At 38.9% G+C, this 21,180-nt stretch overlaps 1 protein-coding gene across 7 annotated transcripts in view; it reads left to right on the forward strand.

The window, feature by feature from the left end:
- Window positions 1-21,180, forward strand: part of DOCK10 (dedicator of cytokinesis 10) — a 136,465-nt gene that overhangs the window by 61,316 nt on the left and 53,969 nt on the right. For 6 of the 7 annotated variants that reach the window (XM_042820431.1, XM_042820427.1, XM_042820429.1 and 3 more), the window contains exons 4-14: window positions 504-586; window positions 5,667-5,739; window positions 6,019-6,150; window positions 6,420-6,554; window positions 10,820-11,003; window positions 12,614-12,699; window positions 14,198-14,281; window positions 15,057-15,212; window positions 16,706-16,927; window positions 17,587-17,709; window positions 18,360-18,442. In XM_042820431.1, the coding sequence (XP_042676365.1) occupies window positions 504-586; window positions 5,667-5,739; window positions 6,019-6,150; window positions 6,420-6,554; window positions 10,820-11,003; window positions 12,614-12,699; window positions 14,198-14,281; window positions 15,057-15,212; window positions 16,706-16,927; window positions 17,587-17,709; window positions 18,360-18,442 (1,361 nt within the window). Of the gene's footprint in view, window positions 1-503; window positions 587-987; window positions 1,054-5,666; window positions 5,740-6,018; window positions 6,151-6,419; window positions 6,555-10,819; window positions 11,004-12,613; window positions 12,700-14,197; window positions 14,282-15,056; window positions 15,213-16,705; window positions 16,928-17,586; window positions 17,710-18,359; window positions 18,443-21,180 lie in introns of those variants that run through there. The other variant, XM_042820434.1, reaches the window with a different exon arrangement.

Below are 21,180 nucleotides of genomic sequence, written 5' to 3' on the forward strand. Positions count from 1 at the left end.
ATTCAGTGCATTTGACTTAAAAGAGAAATTGTGCTTCCAAATGTGGGAATGTGACAGTCACTTTCTTCTGAGAACTCTATGAAGGAGAGGAATAGGTTCTTCTTTCATCTCTTCTTTAGCCTTTTCGGAGCCTAAACAATTCTAGTAGAATTAGAGTCACAGATTACCTTGAGTTGGAGAAGACCTGTAAGAATAATTGAGTGCAACTCCTGGCTCCACAGTCATTAACTAATCATTAAGAATTTGACATTTTAAGGCAGTCTGAGGACAAGACAGTATAAAAAGCCACTTAACTGTCTGAACCTTGACTCTGTGTAGTTTAGATGTGAACGGATCATTCACTGTAAATGTATGTCCATTTTCTATTTCTTTTGATTTCGGCTCTTTTGTGAGAACACGTATTGATTTGCCAATGCAAGGGGCTGTAGGGCTCTGACCAGTTCTTTTTCAGAGATACCAGTTTCTTATTTAATTAATTCTTGTTATTGTTATTTTCTCTTTAGGCTTGTAAATATTACAGTTCTCAGTGGCATGTTGTGAACTACAAATATGAACAGTATTCAGAAGACTTTCGACACTTACCACAGTAAGATCTAGCATGAGTTCTTTATTTTTCCTGTAAGGTTTGTGTCATTTTGCTGAGTTGTGTCCTTATTTGTACTTTCCTTTATCTCATATTCTGTACATGTTTTACTGTATTTACAGAGGCTTGCATTTTTAAAAAGGGGAAGAAGGGGTCTTTCAGCAAAAGTTCAAGGCTCTGCAGAATCCAGTAGTATTGAGAAACTGTTAGTGCTGATTCAAACCTTAAGTGTGTATTTGCATATTCAAAGCACAGTTAATACAGAAAGCTAGATTCTGTTTTCCTTAATAATGCATAAATGTCATTCACCTTTAACTGGGATTAATTCTCCTTTTAGCTATCCTGTGTGCCAGAGGAGTAGGATTTCGCTTAGGGGTTTATAGCTGCACAGTGCAGAAGGTCTGTGTGCAGTGAGTGCGTGTGCTGGTACAGTGCATGGGACATGGCTGCAGAAATGTGCAGCTGTCTGGGTAAGCAAATGTCCTCTCCATGCTTGGATGTAGTACATTAAATCAGTGTAAAGGGAGTGGGAGGAACAATCTCCTTGATGGGAGTGGAAAGAAATTAGGAATTTGGTGTTCATTCATTTCTGTATGTATTCCTACACATACTCCCACTTCTGGGAGGTTTATATCCTGTACACTGAGGGCTGTTTTACAGTGTAGTGAATGAACTCACTGAATGCCCAAGCAAGCAGCATTACCACCTACTTTCTTGTAGTTTTGAGACATAAAAATACAGTACTGGATGAAAACAGTGGTTACATGCATGTAACACTGACCACTGGAACAAGGGCTCATGACTTGGCTTGGATGCAGACTAGTCCGAACTAAACCTATGGAACAGCTTGTTCTAGATGCCCTCTACAAACAATTGGAAGACAAGAAGGTCATCAGGAATAGTCAGCATGGATTCATCAAGGGAAAATCATGTTTGACCAACCTTGTAGCCTTATATGATGGCATCACCGGCTGGGTAGATGGGGGGAGAGCTGTGGATGTCATCTACCTTGACTTCAGCAAGGCTTTTGATGTTGTCTCCCACGACATCCTGATGCAAAGCTGAGAAAGCATGGGATAGATGAGTGGACGGTGAGGTGGGTTGAGAACTGGCTGAGTGGTGCAGAGTCTGATTGGAGACATTGTGACTGATGGTGTTACCCAGGGGTCAGTGCTGTGTCCGGTCTTGTTCAATATCTTCAGTGACGACCTCAATAAGGAGATAGTGTGCACCCTCAGCAAGTGAGCTGATGATGCAAAGCTGGGAGGGGTGGCTGACACTGAAGGCTGTGCTGCCATTCAGCAAGACCTGGACAGACTTGGAGAGCTGGGCAGTAAGAAACCAGGTGAGGTTTAACAAAAGCAAGTGTAGAGTCTTGCACCTGGGAAGGAATAACTGTAAGTGTCAGTATAGGTTAGGACATGACCTGCTGGAGAGGAGCTCTGCAGAGAAGGACCTGGGGGGCAACAGGTTGTGCATGAGCCAGCAGGGGAACAGGCTGCCCAGGAAGTTTGTGGATTCTCCTTTTCTGGAAATATTCAACACCTGCCCAGACACCCACATGTACAGCCTGCTGTAGAAGCCTTCTTAGCAGGGCAGTTGGACTTGATGATCCCGGAACATTCCTTCCAATCCCTCCTATTCTGTGATTCTATCATGGAAGGAATCAATAAACTGACTCTGGTGGTCCTGTTAGATGTGTTTTTCAGAGTGTTTGTGCTGTAAGCCTTCTCACAGATCTGCTTTCTCTCTTGCACATTGGTGATTAGGGTAGTACAAAGAGCCAGGGAGAGCAGTTTTGCTAATTGATGTTATAAAAGTGCCTTTTCTTATGTATCCAATATAATGATTGTTTTATAAAATTAATGCATTTAGTGCTAAAGAAAAATGTTTGCTGGGCAGAAGTTTTCCATTTAACCTTAAGTACTTTCATTCTTATGAAATATACATTTGACAGACGTGGTTGCATTATTCTGCTAAGCGGTACATTTTAGCTCTTTATGCACATCCTCTTTGAAGGATATTTTAATATGGTGATTAATGTCACTTGCCTGAGTTCATGCTCTAGGAATGTTATGATGTGTCAATGCTACTTCCCCCTCAATACTGTTGTTTTAATTCTTTTTATAGGAGATTGTTCTAATAGAGAAGGTTAGATGAGTGATAAGCATTTTAGTTTTGCATCATGAGATGTGACACCAGATTTAGCTGTGGCTAAAGGACTCCCATTCACTATAGGTACTCTGGACCTTCTCATGGGGTTTTGCATTTGGAAACACAAAAATTGAGGACTCGGCAGCCTTCAGTAGTGTTGGAAGGAATTCCTAGTTTTTTGTGTGTGAGGACACTGTTCTGTTTGATAGTCATAAGAGATGTCAATTAATGTCTTCATAGTGCAGCAGATTTTTGTCAGATACCAAAGTCCTTTCCCACCATTGATCCTTTTTGTTCAGGAAGTAGCCGCAGTGTAGTGCAGATCATCCGGAGAAGGTGCAGTGTGTCCTGATGCAGTTTCAGTAAATTAGTGCTGTGACACTGGGTTAGAGCTGAACAGCATGGGGATGACACAAACAAAATTTTAGGTATTACTTTAGTTTTTCTCTGAGTGTGTTCCTCCTCTGAGGTTTATTTTTCAGATCTCTTTACCTCTTAAATTCCTCTCTGTGAGCTCTCACTACCTCTTTTTAACACCATTTTTTATGCTTTGTTGTGTGTGTTCTTGCTTCTTGAGCAAATGGAGGGGTGGAGGAAAACCAGGACTTGCTTAGCGTTTGCACTGTGGTGACAGCATGTCTGGAAACAGAAAAAGCCATTAGCACACTTTTTGCTTATAAAGTGAAAAACCCCAGTGTTTGATAGGTATTTCAGTTCCACTGCCTCAGAAGTTTGCAAGTTTGAAGAGGCAGTAGGTGAAAAGAAAAAGAGAATCTGCAGACATGTTTTATCTGCCTGCCCCAGGGAGTTGAGCACTGTACCCGAGTAGGATCCCACGTAAAAAAAGGAGAATGAGAGGTCTGAGTGGATGAGTGTTTCTTGTGTAGTCAGTGAGGGAATACTTCTGCAGGATATTGTGTGATCTCATTGCAGACTAAGGTGTCATCTACAGACTAAGGTGTCTGGGTTTTGCTGGTAGCTGTAAGGGGTAGCACATTACGGATTACTGGACCTTTACCTGAGGCCTTGTATGGACAAAGAGAAAAATATGATTTTTTCATTTTTTCAAAACCTGTTTTTACTGATGTAGTTTGCCTATCCCAAACCACTGATATTGTCTTTGCTTCCATGGTGTGCCTACTCTGACACCGGAAGCATTGGTTGTTAGTTCTTTTCTGTCTCTCATACAGCTCTTCTGGGAGGACAGAAGGGTTTCCTTTTTTCTCAGAAGCACACCATGTGCTCAGGCTAGCAGAAGGTCTGTGGTTTAGTGGGACAGGCTTGCCTTTTCATTGGGGTGACAAGAGCCAGGCAGAATTGCAGTGTTGCAGTGTCAGGGCACCCAACACCACAGCAATCCAGCTCCTCCTTCCCTGCGCCTTCTTCCCTTTCCTCATAGCAGCAGTTTTTCTTTTGCTTTGTTTTGTTTTTCTCAGTAGCTCAGTGTCTTGCCCCACTACTACTTGTACAGGTCCTCAAGCAAAGGCTGTGGTGTTCTCCAGCAGTGCATGGGCTGGTGGCAGTGGGCAGTGCCACAAAGGCATGCTCTGTGAGAACTGCAGTGCATCCTTGGTTCTGAGTGATGAACAAGCCCAAGGGATTCATAGTATTCACACTTCATAGATGTCAAAGATAGCAATAGATTGCAGAGGTTCCTTTTCTCCACAATATTAATCAGTTGTTTACATTAAACATTGAAAAAGGAATGAGCTAAAACAGAGAATAAAGTGTCTTGTGTCCTTTTGTATTCAGTGTGCATTTCATTATCCTGGCTTTTCTGAGTACAATGGGATGCTGAAGGCATGATATCACTGATTTTTGAAACAGAGAAAGCAAAGAGGAGATAGGTATTGCTTTTTACTCTAATCGTCTTAATCTATAACTTGTGTATGAATGAACAGAAAATGGAAAAGGAAAGGTAACTGGCTTTTTTTTTTTTTTTTATTACTGTAACACTGTGTGCTTATGTGGGCTAATGTTTGCTAACATCACAGAGGAAATTAGCTTATGAGCACATGGTTCCTGAACTACTGTTTACTCCCGTGTATGACAACATGGCATTTCTTTGTTCACCTGATAAGTCTGAGTAGATGAAACTCTATTCTGTAAAGATTTGTCTTCCTAACAAACAATGGCTTTTACCACGATAGCTTCTGTAGTTTTTTCACATCAGTAGTAAAGACTTTCAAGATGAGATTTTAATCTTCAAGAATTCAGCGTTAGGCCACAGAAAAATCTGTTTTTTTCGCAATTCAAAAATATCTTTTACCAAGTGCATTGTTTGGCTGTTACTTAAGGCTTAATTCTGCAGTGTGCAAAGTACTTTGGGATGGTACAACTACATATGTGCTTAAAAATAAGCATGTGCTTAAGTGCTTTGGTCTTTGATTCTCAGTTTTGTTTCACCGTCTATCGTGTGGAGCTCTTAAGTGGCACCACATCTAAAAGATTGCCTTCTTAAAAATTACCTGAAGCCTGTGCTCATCATATTGAATAGTAAGATACCTATCTTGAAATATTAAAGAAATATATAAGCTTTTAGCAAATGTTCTAATATTTTTATTGGTTAAAAAAAGTTACAGAAGAGTTCATTCTGGTTCATTTGTCAGCCTTTAATGGGACCTCTCTCTGCAAATTGTTTAGTTTTTGTTGTCTGTTGTGGTGAAAGAGCAGGAAATAGAATAAGTAATAGTACTTTATCTTTTATATGGAGGAGCTGGTTCATACTGCTGGGGAAAAAAATGAAGGGAGCTTAAGAAAAAAAAGCATTATTTTGTAAGCATACTGATTTTCAAAGGAATACAGAATCAGAGAAAAAGGAAGGTATTCTGTTGATGGGTACCCAGCATAATTGCCTCCCTGCAGAAGATGATACATTATAATTATTTATTTACTTAATACTATAAAAGATTTTTTCCTCTTCTCCCAGAAATGACTGTAGACCAGAGAAACTGCCATCACATTCCTTTGAAATCGATCACGAAGATGTAGATAAGGATGAAGTATGTATTCTGATATTTTTTTTTTCCTCTTTTCTCCATCAATGGAGACTTATCTATTACTTTAATATTTTGGAAAAGGATAATGGAGAATCATTATCTCCTATAAAATGTTTGACATTTTAAGTAACTTTGAAGTTAGTGGAACAACATATACACAGCAGGCTTATTAATAAAGTCTTATGTTAAGAGGAATGTAAGGATGATTATTTGTTGTGAACTAGATATTCATGCATTACAGTTGTCTTTTGCAATGCACTATTAATTACATCTTTCATCTAGGATACAACGTCCCACTCATCTTCAAAAGGTGGCGGTGGTGGAGGAGGAGGATTAGCAGCAGGAGTTTTCAAGTCTGGATGGCTTTATAAAGGGAATTTCAACAGCACTGTAAACAATAGCATCACTGTTCGGGTAAGGGGACCGGATTATTCTTTTTTCTGTTCCAATTTATATCTCCCACAGAGGCACACTTTTTTGCTGTTGTCATTTATCTGTTTATATCTCAGATTAGTCATGGTTACATTGCTTCAACAGATCCTAAAGTAATGTTGCAATTGTCTGCAGAATAGTGCAATTGAAATGTGGGTAGAAATTGCTTTTTATTTAAACCTTGTGAATCAGGTATCAGTGAAAGCAATTTGCAGCTCAACAACTGTCTGTCTTTTTTTTCTTCACTTCAGTCATTCAAAAAGCGCTACTTCCAGCTGACACAGTTGTCAGATAACTCATATATTATGAATTTTTACAAAGATGAAAAAATATCTAAGGAGCCAAAGGGATGTATTTTCTTGGATTCCTGTACAGGAGTCATACAGGTAAGTCTGATTTTATTTCATTGATTGTTTTGGTGTCAGATAAGAATTATTGGCAGCACACAGATGAACGTACATGAGTGGGTCTCATTATCAGTTGCATGGAAAGAAAATGCTGTTTGTTTTGCTCTTCAAATTGGTGCCAATGCTCAGACTGGCGGAATACAAGACATACAGCTGAAGTATGATAGGAGATGAGTATGCACTCTTTGCTGATGGCACACACGAGAGAAATATCTCAATTTATGTAAATGATTCAATAGGTTCCTTGAAGATCCTCTGTAGGGAATGGCAATTTACACTGTGTATCCCATAAAGTATTTCTTTTCCAAATAGATGCAGGACAGGATAAGACTAAATACATGGCAGGGCAGTGGTATCTGCTGCTGTCAGTCCATTGACTTGAAAGACCTGAGAGGTGGCCTGGAAGTGATGAAGGCCATTGAGGAGATAGAACTATGGAACTGTTAAGGCTGGAACTTGCCCAGGAATCCTACTTAGAAATGCCTAAAGTCTGCAGCACGTTCTTGTGCTAGTCTGAGCTATGTGTGTTTGAGATGGTGGTCAGCATGAAGGAGACATGCTCTGTGCAGTTACAGGCACAGTGGTACAGCCATGAGGGAGTTGCTCTCAGCTGAGCAGTTAGTTGTGACTAAGGGAGTATTTACTTAGCTTAAAGTAATGGTCATCCTGGATCTTGTGAGTTGGTATTGCTCAGTCATTTATAAGAAGGGAAAAAATGACTGCTTGCTCTTGCCTGCTGGTGGTGTGTGCTTTCTTTTAAGACAGGTCTCAGCCAGAACCCTCATTAAGACCTGAATGTCTCTGCAGTGTGGCTTTAGCTGTAAATTAAATACTCGCCCAGAGGGTGCCTGATCTTCAGTGTTGTTTCTGATGACACTCCTTGGTAGCAGAAATCTTTAGACTGCAAGATTTCTGGCCTTATTCGCTAACCTTTGGCAGAAAAAAAGCTTAAGAAATGCTTGAAATCATCCTTCCAATTATTGACATCTGCCTTCTAAATCTATAGAATTCCTGCTAATTGTCCAGAACAGTTTGAACTGTAAGTTCACCTCTCACCACCAGGCACTGATTTTCTTGATTATTTAATTGACATTTAGAATGGGTTGAATGAATTTATGAGCTGTCTTCACTCAAAAGTGAGAGCCTTAGCCAAGGCAATAATAGTGCAAGTATCATCAGCACCAAAGACTCCAACTGCTATAAAAATGTGGTGAACTTAAAATCATAGGACTGAAAAACAAAATTTTTATTAGGGTTGCTATAGGCAGGGAAACCATAGAATCTGGAGAAAATGCCGCATAAATCTGAAGGCTTAGAGGAACTATGATGTGAAATTTCTGATTTTATGAGCTGTGTGCTGCTAAGCACATTTAATTCAATATGAATGACTTTGAGCTCATTTGATAGAGTTTACTGGATTGCAGTAAACATCCTGGAAAAAAAAATCTCCAGATTAAATGCAAAGCACCTTCAAAACAATTCTTTTGGAAGAATGACCCCGCAGGCATTAGACAGCCTTCTGTCTCATTTATAGCTCATCTGTAGTTTCTTTTTTATTCTTGTGTAATTTCCTTCTGAAAGAAAGTTTAAATTTGGAATTAAGTGTTGAAGATTACAAGTTAACCTCAAGGTCCACGTTCCATATAGATATGGAAGGACTTACAGAGAAGGAAACTGAGAAATGGAATTTGGGGTTTTAGATTTTTTTTTTGCTCTATTAACTGATCAGGAAAAAAAGTAGTTGGCTTTAGACTTGAAACAGAGCCTTTGCTGTAGATCTCATCTGCTTGCCAGAAGTCTGAAGTGCAGATGGAAAAGTGGATATTGAAGTTTTCCTGCAACAGTGTTCTTAGGATTCAGCATGCAAGATGTATTGCTCTATTAGATAATGTCTACTAGTGTTACAGGACCTGAGTTAAAGATCATGGCTGTGTCTGTAAAGGGAAGGGCACAATACAGACAAGTGCATTCTTTGTAGTGATCTTCGTACTTTTTCTGAAGACAGATTGAAGCACAGTGCTTTTTCTTCATGGACTGTGCATAAATTTGTTTACACGATCCACTTAAATTATCTACCTTTAAAAGTTTTGAGTGGGCACTGGCTGAGGATTCTTGACATCGTTTTTTTCCACGTTTAGCTCTTGTTCAGGCCCTCATGATTTATTAGCTAAAGTAGATTTCAATAAAATTTTAGTTATTATTTTACATTAATTTGAATGTATGCAGTAACTAGAGGATTACCTTGATTTCACTGTGATCAAGAATGTAACCAGACACCCAAGAATGAATTGCTACAAAACCCAACCATATTCTTCCCCTGCGTAGGGCAAATTAAAGTTTTTATACCTGAAAGATTATTCACCTCAATAAAGTATGTGAGAGAAAATGATTTCCTAACAAGAGAATTTTCATTAGCAGAATTTAAAAGGTACACACAGAGATAGGCATGCATGCCTGAATCAGTTTTGAAAAACCTAAATTTGACTGATTCCATTGACCAAGTAGCTCCAGAAGTTGTTTAGTCTTGCTGATTCCTGAGCTGGGTCATGACATGCAGTATGAAGATTGGAGTGAGTGATTAACAACAGATTGGGTAGGAATCTTTTAAATCATCTCTGCTGCTGCAAAAACAAAATTGTTCATGGAATTTTTTCTCCATGTCCGGTGTTCTCTATCTCCTTCACTGCTAATAAGCCCCAGATTTTGCCTCTGTTTCTCATACACAAAAGAAGATACCAGTGTGATTTGAACTGCTGGATCAGATGCTGTTCTGACTAACTTGATATAGAGCTGCGGTTCTGTGTATTGAGAAATAATTCTGGTATGTAAAACTATAGGATACCACTGTCATTTTGTTTAAGACTGTGAATTAAGAAAAAGAGCAAAACGACCAAGTGTGAGTTGGATGAGTTGGTTTTCATCTGTCAGTCCAAGATTAGATGTGTCAGCAATGCCCTAATAATTGCATGTGAGGGCAATTTTCTGGAATATGGAATGTAAAATGGTGACACTGATGTCCATAGTCAGTAGTTGTAAAACTTATGTTATGCAGTGGAAGTAGGGAGCATTAATTTTCTTCCAGATTTAAACAAGGGAAAGAGACAATTGATGTGATTATTTCCGTAAGGCTGACAGTTGGAAGCCTCACTCATTTGACAAATTTGAGGAATGGAACATACTGCATTGGGAGATCATTCTACTCAGTTTTATTGAGCTGTTTCATTAACTAAGCAGCTGTTAATTCTTATAACAGAAACTGATGGATCAACTATCTACTGCAGGTACAATCTGGTGATACAGACCAAAGCTAAGTCTATTGTCAGTATACTGGGTTTAGATTCCTATTCTGTACTTTAAAAGGCCAGAATGCAGTGACTGGGCAGCAGTATTTTCACCTTTGGTGTCCTGCGAGGAATTGTTGAAAATGCAATAGTCACTTGTAACACTTCAAAGTGTTCATAGTAATGTCTTCTCATGAAGGAATCTGTCCTGTTCACATCGTCTGAAGTTGTTTATTGATTTCTATTCAAAATCTAACCGGTATTATGCAGAAGCTCTTTCAAAAACAAAAAAATGTATTCACGAATGTCCTTATCCTAATAACAGTATTTCTAGCTTTGTTACATACTTCAAAAGTAGTCATTACCTTTACAAAGTTTGTTTGCAGCTTCTGAAAATAGCTTGAAAAAGAAGGTTGCATGAATTGTTCACATTTAGTTATTCATTTCCAACCACAGCAGTCAGAAGTGGAACAGTCTTTCACTATGTACTTCTTCACTTGCCTGCTAGATTTAATTTGTTGAACTAATTCCATCCTCTTTCCACAGCACAAATTTGAATGTTGGTTAGCACTGCTTGGTATCTTCTTGAGTGTCTGATGCAGGAGATTTGGACCTTATTTTCTCTATTCAGCAATGACTCATGTAGCAGTGTTGTACTTTCCCCATAAGAGGTCTTTTATTATTTCACTTAGATGTTCCCTTCTGTAATTTGAAGCGTTACTGGCCATAGTCTTAGATCTTCTACGGCTGAACAGATGTTAGATCTACAGACACAACATAAATGGATGTAAATTCATTTTCTGTGATATTAAGAAAAAAAAAATTCTTTAAAGTCAGTTAATTTCGTTTGAAATTTACCTATAAGGAATGGCTATGTAGAAGTCCATCTTATGGATGCCTTTTTAGGTATCTTTTTATAGTTGGTTCTGGTGTTTATTTTTTCCTTTCCTTTCGTTCCAACAGAATAACAGGCTTAGGAAACATGCCTTTGAGCTGAAAATGAATGACCTCACATACTTTGTGCTGGCAGCTGAAAATGAACAGGATATGGATGACTGGATTTTCACTCTCAACAAAATCCTGCAAATAAATCCAGAGGGGACCATTCAGGAAAGGAAAAGTGCAGACCTCACTGATCTGAAACTTGGTAAGAGTGAATAATCTTGTATTGTTTTTAAATCAAATGCACAAAAAAAAAAAAGCCTTCAGCTACCAATGTCGAATCAATTTAACTGCCTGAGCCTGTAATGGATTCTGTATCTATTGATTTCTGATGGAGCAACTCCAGCCTTTTGGCAGGCCTGAACAATGTCAGCTAACTACCCACAGATCATTTTCAAAAGGCTGTGAGAGGGAAGTAAAGCTGCTCCCCTTAAAGTCAGCAGGAACAGCATGGCTCTGCTTTGCTTATGCAGCTTTTTTTCAAGAGTAGTTCACCCTGTCAGTGATCTTGCTGGTACATTGTGTTTTACTGTCTTGGGTCTCAAGAAAGCTTTAAAGAATCTGCTCTTGGGGAAAGATTCTTTTTCCAGCATTTTGTTTTTCTTTAAACATCTGGAGCTAATGATTTAAAAAAAAAAAAAACCACCAGCTGTTGGTGTATTGCTCTTTCTCTGGAAGCTTACTGACTTTTCATTTCTTGCTTTTGTGACTTTGCATATTAATGTGCCTTGACCGTGTAGGAAAGAATTAGATGCTTGGTTATACTGTACTCTTTATGAGACAATAATTCATCATTTTCACATAATAAATCCATGTTCAGTTTGATGAATCCTAGCTAAAACTGTATAACTGAAAACACTTGAAACCTGAGTAAAAATTATCACCACCACTTACGTTATGAACTAAATCAAAGCTTTGAAGCCCATGCATCTGAATCTCGAGGAAGTTCAGAGTTAACTGAAGGCTTTAACCTAGTGTTTATAATAAATTCTGATCTGGGGGGAGGAGGGGGGGTCAGAAAGCTCTTCGTATAGCCAAAGATATGTTTTTATGATTAGGAGGCACGAGGGATTTGCACTTCAGAATCAGAAGTGCTTTTGAAAATTCCACCCATTAGGGTATTAACAGGAAGAGAAATGCATGTGAACCATCAAAGACATAAGGTTAACAGAAAACAGTTTTTAGGGGTAAAAATGCCGATAGCATCATAGCACATTCCTCTTGCTCGTTAGCTTGTCAAAAGGCATGATTCTTTCTTGGCAGAAGGGCCCTGAATGTCTGTAGTGACTTATTTCACATTGGTCTGAAAGCAAGAGCCAAACAAAAGATTTGCTGTATAGTGCTGTTTTCTGGAAATGTAGATTTGCAGCTTTTGGAGTCCAGACTTTCTTCTCAAAGAGCAGATAGGGTCCTGTCTGCCTCACTGACTGCACTGAAAACTCATTTTACTGGGAGTCCAAAATCTTTGGGTTGGCATAAATTCTCAGGGTTGTCTTGGGAGGGACAGAGAGAACAAAGGAAGATGTCTTTGTTGTGGACACGAATATTTGTCATGGATGGATGTGCCAGACACTTCAGCAAGTAGAGTCCAGCATCTTTGGAAGCTTAAATACAGTCTCTGTTATAGTAAACACTGCTGGGAGATGAGGTTGGGGTGAACAAAGGTCACATCGGTATCTCCTCTATTTTAGAGATGGATTCTAAGAGAGAACAAAAAGGGATCGGATGGGGATTGATTTTTAAAACCCACTGGTAAGAGCAAGCATAACAAAAACATTGACCTATTTATTTATTTACTTGTTTCCCCTTTTCAAGACCCTGCAGAAGCTTCAGTGAATTATGATTGCTCTCAAGAAGAGGCTGATTCTTCAGAGAACACCTTGCATCCAGACTTTGCAAAAGTAATGGCTGTTATGTTTGTCCTTACAAGCTGAGTAGAAAGTGCTGCCTAGGTCAAAATGCCTGCCAACAGATGATCATTACTGTTGTAAAAGGTTTAAAAATAGAATACACCCCATTTTGTGTGTTAGAGCCATGATAAATGATGGAAATAAAATTATTTCTGAGTTGATGGCTTTGTATAAATGAAAAGAATTCCACTGGGTGTAAAGAAAGTACATGCTTGCTTAAGTGCTTTGATTTATACCTGTGAAGTCAATAAGGATCTAACCCCTGCATTGTTTATAAAGTATTTACTTTTTTAACCTGCATTTCACAGACTTTGGCGCTTAGAGAGACAAGGTTTCCTATATGACTTGCAGCACTTGAAGGAAACAAGCTGCAAACTGTTCATCACCTTCACTAATTTCATTGAAAGATGTCTGTGGAGATATTTTGTTTTCTAGATCTCTCAGACTACACCATGCAAATGAGATAATTGTTGAAGGTGCTAAAATGAGGAGAAGCTGGGGTGGATGTATATCATCGCTGGTTTTCCTAGGTGAATGTATGATGTTTGTCACCTTCTGTCATGGAGCATCTATAGATGCTATCTGCTTGTACATGCATACAGCAAAATGCTGCCTGAGAATGTTATTCCTACAGATTTGAATGAAAATGAGAACAGAATTTGGTTTACATTTTACTTGAGGTTGTATTCATATTTATGAAATTCTCACACAATTAAAATAGCTACGACTAGAACAAAAGATAAATCACTGTGTTCATGTGGGAGGGCAACAAGAGTTTCTGATCATTTTCTCAGTAGGCAGGTGCTTTCTTTACTACAGATAGTTCAGTTAAAGCAAGTGCTTTCTTTACTGGTGGCCTGCAATGCTAAAATAAATGTTCTGCAAGTTGTTTTTTGCTTGTATTGCCCTTTATATAGTTAGTTCTTCTTTTTACCCCTTGCTTTGTATGCCTGGCTGCAGTAACCAAAGCCTGCCCCTCATCTCCTGATCCTGTATCTTCCTGAAACAAGGACAGAAAGATGGGTGAGGAGAGGACTCCCAAGCCTGACATTTGTGGGTGTTCTGCAGCCTGTGGGATTCTGCCTGTTTGAAAGGCAGGACAACACTTTCCCACTCTCCTCTCTGCATTCCCTGCAACAAAAATGGTTTTGTGGGAATCTGTTTTTCCCTGGGGTTGTGAATCCCCAAAGTGTTTTCAGCATGGTGAGCCACTATTCTGACATCTTAACAATGGACTCTTTAGTAACACAGATGAACTTGAGTTACTTAATTGGTCTTCTTTTTCGTTCCTTTGAAGTATATTGCGGGCTGAAAATTCTTCTTCACGAAGGCATAACCTTCAAAGAATGTTTGAAAGCACCTTGGAATACCTGCTGCAGAAGTGAGGGCTGTTATTATAAGTGACACATCGGTCATTCATTTAAAGGTTTAACAACTCTATGGGTTTCTGTTCTTGTGCAGAAAATTAATTTATTGTCTGTCACTACAGTACACCACAGAAACAGAAGAAACAGTAAAAGCTTCTCGAAATACAGAGCGACTAAATCTTTTCTCCTTGGATCCTGATATAGCAGTAAGTAAAGTTACCTTTTCAAGTTCCTATAAGTTTTTAAATACAGATGCTGAGGTAACAGGGTTAGCTAAGCTACCTGTGTGGCTGGGAGTTCAGTGAGCTACTGAGAGTTCTGCCCTGTGCTAATCTCACTTGTGTGCGCGGGACTGTTAGGCTGAAAATAAAATTAGAATGGAAATGGTGTTTCTTTTCAGCTTCAAAATGAGTAGGGGGAAAAATGCTGTCCCTGCTCTGCAGAGGTTTGTGTATAGACTGCCCTTATCTGATCGCAAAATGTTTGCAGTTGGGTGGGACCTCTGGAGGTTCTCTTGTCTGGTGTAGCTGAACTTTGAGTCAGTAAAGCAGACTGAAAATACTACAGAAGCAGAACCTTTCATTGGACTAGGAATGTCACAGTAACAGATTTTTATTGTTATTCAGTGCACTGAATTTGACTACAAGATGTGAATGGGTTTAAAAAGCAGGAGATACAATTGGAGGCATACGAGTTTATGTATGTGAAAGAAGTTTAGCTGGAAATGGGAAGAAAGGTAGATTGCTTTTCTTCTTATCCTCAGCTTGTTTATTTAGTATTAGACTTCATGATTAAAATAAAATTTCTGTTTGTGCTAAATGAATGCTTGTTGGCTGACTTAAGAAGGAATATGGAGATATCAGCAGTGATTTTGTGAGGTTTTTCAGGTAATTCAGTGATAGTAAACACCTCTAGAAAGCTTTCTGAGTTTTGGATTATCGTGCTTTTTCCGTATATAACTAATCACCTAATGTATTTCAGTCAGTGAATCCTCTGAAAAAGGAGTTTCCAGGGACAAACTCAGTGATCAAGCCGTTTGAAGAAAAACCCGCTAAGCGGATCCTGATAACTTGTAAATCCCTCAGTTTGAATCTGCAGGCCTGCGTTACTGAAAATGAAAATGATCCTTCAACTAATGTAAGCTTTCATTGTTTCCCTGTGTGCTTTTTCATTTTCTCCCCCGTCGAAAAAGACTTCCTCTGCACTTTCTATGCTTGCTCCCCCTCAGCCTATCCCTTTGAAACCAGTAATGAGGCTGGGGAACCTTCCAGCACTTTAAGGCTGATTTAGATTGCAAACTTTTAGCTACAGTGGAATGGGGAATTGAAGACGTTAAGACTCTTGAGGATCCTTAACAGTTGCTATAAGAACAAGTTTAAACTGTGAAAGTTTATGTAAGGAGGCAATTGAATATCAGTTGGTGGTGGGTAAGAGGTATTCTTAGTTGTTTTTCTCAGAGAGTTTGGGGGCCAGACAGATTAAATTACACATGAGAAGGCAAATAGAAAGGACTGGATGCTTCATCAAGTAAGAAAGCCCAGAGTTAAAAATAAATATATATATTTTTAAAAAAAGGACAAAGCAGAAAATTCTGTTTATGTTTACTTTAAGAAAAAAGTGCAGGGAAAGGGAAGTTGTCGTTATCAGTCCATAGCTTTAGGTTAATTCTCCTCAGAAGCAGGGAAGGTTTTGAGAAATGTGTACTGGAAACTCAACTTTGATATATTCCATGAAGCATCGATTTTTATTTTGTTTGTGTATTTCCATATGACGATGACCTCTCCAGTGAGTGCATATTCTGCATAATGTGATCAATACTTTTTTGGCAGACTGGAATAGCTGTTTAAGGGAGCTCATGATAACTGAACCAAGGGCATGCACTTGTTCATTACTGAGGCTGCAAAAGCCTCAGTTTGTACCTGTTTGTACATTGCCCTTATCTCCTGAGTTTTAAGATTCTGATTTCCAAGCAGCTCAGAACTTGTCATCACAAGTTCGTCTCTCTTATCGTGACTGATGTGTTTCATCAGAATAGTGAAGGCTCTATAGAGGTTACTTACAGTCATACAATTTAATTCCCTGGCACTATGGGATAGAACAAGTGGGTACTGTCAGAGCTGTTTGTATGCTCTTGGTTTCCTAGCAGAATAGAATGTGTGTTTCCCACTGAATAACACACCCACGCGTTTGTGTTTGTACCAGTAAACGTTTTTCATCTCATTACATTTGTCATCATTTCTGGTCACATTTCTGATGATCCCTGGAAGGCCCACCCTCACTATCCATTCTTTTATAATGAGCACAAATTTGCATTAAAATTATTCTGTAGCATTTCTCTGAGGCCTGTTAATTTACTCTAATCATTAGCTGCAACAGAGACATTTCTGTATTCTTTCTGCAAGTTTCTGTGTTAGCTGCTGATTGCTATTCTGGCCCAGTGTCAATGAGCTACCTTTAAAAGCCCCTCAATGTTGGAATCTTTGTTGCTGGGTGAACATGTGTTTTCAATGAATCTCATAATTTGTAAACAGTCTTCGTTTACTTTCTTTTTTCTAGCTCTATGGTTCTAGTAAAAGATTTTAATCTCTCTCTTGGTTACTGCATTGTTTTGTTTCTGGTGTTTTCTCCAGGTGGAGCCTTTCTTTGTGAGCGTGGCCCTTTATGATGTCAGGGATGGCAGGAAGATGTCTGCTGATTTTCATGTGGATTTGAACCATGCTCTCGTCAGACAGATGATTTCAGGTTCTTCGTTTTCATTAGAAAATGGCACTGTTGAAAATATAGACTCAAATGAAGTGGAAGAACCACAGGTCAGGGGGTTCCCAGAAGAATGGCTGAAGTACCCAAAACAGGTATTCCATGTGTGTGGCTTATGTGACTTAGTGCTCTCATGACTAATTTTAGTTCAGTAGTATTAATTTTTGCTGGAGACTTTTTCTACTACCATTGGTTCTTTTTTCATAGCATGCTTTTTCGAACAATATATATCAATGGTACTTGGATACAGATGCATAATATTTACAATCCATTCACAATTCAAATAATTAATGTCTGCATTTAGAGAGACCGAACACATTTCCTGAATTCTTTGGGTTCATTCACTGATGTTTTTCAAACCAACCAATCAAAACTGAACTTAAAGCCTCATCCAAACACAGTTGATCTCCAAGTACTCCCATGTTCTTGCCCTGTGTTGCATTTCTTCTCAGTGCCATTCCCATGAGGTGTGGCTGCTATGAGTGTTGTCCCAGACAAATGGTTAGGTTAGGTGATTCTAGCATTTCTTCACTTCAGTTAGTGTCTTTGCAAGGTGCTGAGGGCACAATCTTACTGCAGAGCTAAAAAGAAGATTTTAGTTTCCCTTTGACTGTCTTGAATGCATGGAGAGATATCCTTTGTAATGCCTTCTGAATTTGGTTTGGTGGCATTTCCATAAGCAAAGAGCATTGGCAGTATTTCATTTCATCCGTATTGCCTTATACTTTTTTACTGTTCTCTTTTCTATTCTCAGGCTCTTTTCTCCATAAGTAATCCTCATTCTGAGATCGTATTAGTAGCAAAAATAGAGAAGGTGCTCACAGGAAACATTGCCAGCAGTGCTGAGCCTTACATTAAGAATCCTGATTCTTATAAGGTAATGTAACATGAACAAGTTCCCTCTCTGTAAGTTTCCACCTATTGGAAGCTGAAGGCATTGGCAATTCTGCTTGCGAATCTCACCAGTCCTAAGAAAGCAAATGCCCAAACTCCACTAACTTTGTTAAGGTAAATTATTATGTGGTGACCAACTACAATCTTATAAATGTTTTCACCCAGGTATGCAAAATGGAAAAAAAAAGCCATTTTGACTGGAGCATATGAATCCGTGCATGGTGCATTCCTATGCTAGTTATGTCCTAGCAAAGTGAAATTCTGTTTCAGTAGTCTTTTATGAATTCTGAACTAGTGCACTTTGTATGCTCACATAACTGGGGTAGGCACCTACCCGTGTCTGAGAACATGTAGAGCATTTGCCATAGATGTATGAAAGCAAACTGGAATGGTAATTTAACTGCTGTAGTTCTGGCTTAAAGGACACTGAAGAGGTTTAACATGTCAGCAGTTCCATGATGCCTCTCCTGACCATTGCAGAACCTTCTGTCATGGGCAGTATCAGATCCAATTGTTTTGGGGCCACTGCAGCCTCTCCAGCAGAATGATAGTTTGTTATCCTGTCCTGTAGATACTACTGGCACATTGGTGACACAATTCATTGTTTTTTTGGTGTTCTTTTTTTTTTTGTAGTGTGCACAGAAAGTGTTAAAATCCAATAAACAATTCTGTAGCAAGCTGGGAAAATACCGCATGCCGTTTGCTTGGTCAGTGAGGTATGTATTAATTCTTTTTATAATTTGTAGTGACATCTTATACATTATTCTACTCTTGAATTTGTATCATCTTATTGCTTTTCGCTTGTTCTGCCTAAAGCTAAGCAAAGTTTTCTGTGTGATGCAGACCCCAGAAGATCCTGCAGCTTTATTAGTTCATTGCCCTATTTCTCACACAGATGAGTATTGGTCAATTTCTCATTAAATGTTACTGTGTTGGAATCTTTTATTTAAGTAAGTAGTGAAGTTGCCAGAGAGTAACAGAGGTAACTGACAGATTATCTGGGTATCGTGAGCTCCACTGGTGATCTGATGCTAAAAATTACTGAAAGGTTTTCAAAGTCACAGTTTTTACAATCATTTCCTACAAAAATAGTTACTGTCAGATACAAGGATGTAATGGCCACCTAAAATACAGATTCAACAGTCTGAAATTCTGCTTGTCACATTTCAAGTAAGTATGACCAAGAACCTGGAGTAATAGTGATCCAAATACAGTGCATTAGGCCGTGGAAATGAGAATGCTTTAGGTACTTTTGCAGTTTTATTGGTTATTAGATGAAAGAGACCTGTTACATTCTTGTTTGCTCTAGCTCTGTGATAACAGATCTCTCTGACCAAGCTACTCTGTGTCCCTCTGGCAGCACTGTCTTTCTGCCATGCATGGAGCAGGGAATACAATATTTTATATTCTCTATGAAAAGGAAAGCTCATCCATCAGCAAGCACAAGCAATCCTCTTTTTCTGTTCTGACACAGCTGGCCTGCTGGAAGGCTGCCTGAAGCTGTAGAAAGGAAGAAGGAAAAAGCATTAGGTGAAAAAGTCATGTGTGGTGCTATGACCATTAGGGATGGCTCTGTGGCTGTGTTCATCTGGTGTGGAAGTAGGGGGTACCAGAATCACATGGTTTGTCCTTCAACATGTAGGTGAAAACTTTTGTTTTTAGCATACGGTGCTTGGATGGCAAAGGAGCAAATACAAAGATATGGCCGTTTAAGGAATCATTTATTTTTCACTGACATTTTTTTTTTCTCAGTATCCAGTGGGAACAGGAAAAGTGGGCATGTGCTCAGGAGAAGGGCAGAAAAACGTGCTCTGATCTGTCACAGCAAGCTCGAGGGTGTTCATTAATACAGTAGCATTGTATTAAAGCCAAAGGGCCATTCATCAGAATGATATTGATGGGTGTCTGTTTTTTTATTGATGGGCTACTTTTAGCATGTAATAGATGGTATGGTGGCAAGAGGTGCAGCCTGGGCGACAGGCTGGCTTGAGGCTTTTTGTTGGCTCTGTCCTGGCTGACTGTTGCTGGTGGCTCTACCTTCAGTTATTGTCCTGTAATTCAGTCACTGTTTGTGTGTGTGCCTCAGTACAAATGGTGATTGGGTACTCAGGAGCCTGAGCCTTCCTCAGCCTTCCTCTGTTGGTGTTATTTTTCTCAGGAAAGCAAGACTGAAAAGACCTTCACATTGTGCTGTATCTTACACCTTCTGTAGGAGAGCATCAAATCATGCCTAAATATGTTTATCTAACCAATATTCTGGCTATGATTTCCCACATAGAAATAGAAATATGTGCTTGTGTTAGCAGATGGAGAGCAAGCTCAACATTTCGTAGGCAGTTACAGTGTGTGCGTTACACAGATGGCCTGCACGTGAGCAGAGGATGTACCTGGAGTTTATGGACATCCCTCAGTTCCAGCAGGCAGAAGTTTTGGATGTCATCCTACTTCAGTGGTTCACTGCCCATAACATTAAGGAGCTTTCCTTCCATCTGTGTGATTAATTACTGAAAATACTTTCAGGTGTGTTTATCAGCTCTTAAAACTTTTCATTATTAATTATTTATGGGGATAACAGTGTAAAGATTGTTATCCAAATAAACCACGTGTAGGATCTTGTTGGCATCAGTGGAGTTGCACAAGGAATTTATTTAGATCATTGTGTCAAATTTTGCCCTCATTTACATCTATTTGTGTTTTAACATTACTCAGAACACTCTTCAGTGAAAGCAAAGTATAATTTGGCTCTGTGCAAACTATTTCTATTTTCTCAGCTTGAAAATAGAAGTTTCCACTGGAGAGTATCATGTTACAGGGGGAAAAATGGTCTGACTGGGATAAATAGCAAAACCCTGCATTTGAAATAACTGGAAAACACATTTCCATTCTGGCATTAGCCTCACTCCTGTTTTTCTGCAGAAATATTTCCCCCTGCAAGCAATTGCAGGTGACCATAATGTGATTTTTACATATATGTTTAGGGAGTCAAAGTCTGACAGTGAGTTTTATACAAGTGACTGAAACTTTAGTTATCTTATGTGGCATCCAGTTTTACCATCATGGAAAAGAATGACTAAGGGTTCCTTCCTGACTGATTTCTTGCTGTCACTGGTGTAATCTGGTGCCTATATGCTCTCACAGGTATACAGTTTATGTTAGAATTGCAATGTGTCAGAATCATTTTCTACTGAAAAGTGTGTTTCAGTGTGAAATTACTGACCTTGTGTAGATTTTCTGCATTTAAATAGTTGTTGTAATTGCAGACTATCAGCTGATTATATCAGAACAGTTAAATAATTGAATCATTCAAAATACTGCAAAAGTATCATTTTCTATAGTGAAATCTGACAATTTCTTCAGGATTTTAGTTTTGTTTTTTTCTTTTTAAGATCTTTTAATAAATAGGTAGCAGGTAGTAAGGAATCATTAATATATTAGGTAAGTATTGGACTCCTGA

Source organism: Centrocercus urophasianus, unplaced genomic scaffold, assembly GCF_019232065.1.
Source record: "Centrocercus urophasianus isolate 14NV4802_14NV808 unplaced genomic scaffold, USGS_Curo_1.0 seq_19, whole genome shotgun sequence".
Lineage (NCBI taxonomy): Eukaryota > Metazoa > Chordata > Aves > Galliformes > Phasianidae > Centrocercus > Centrocercus urophasianus.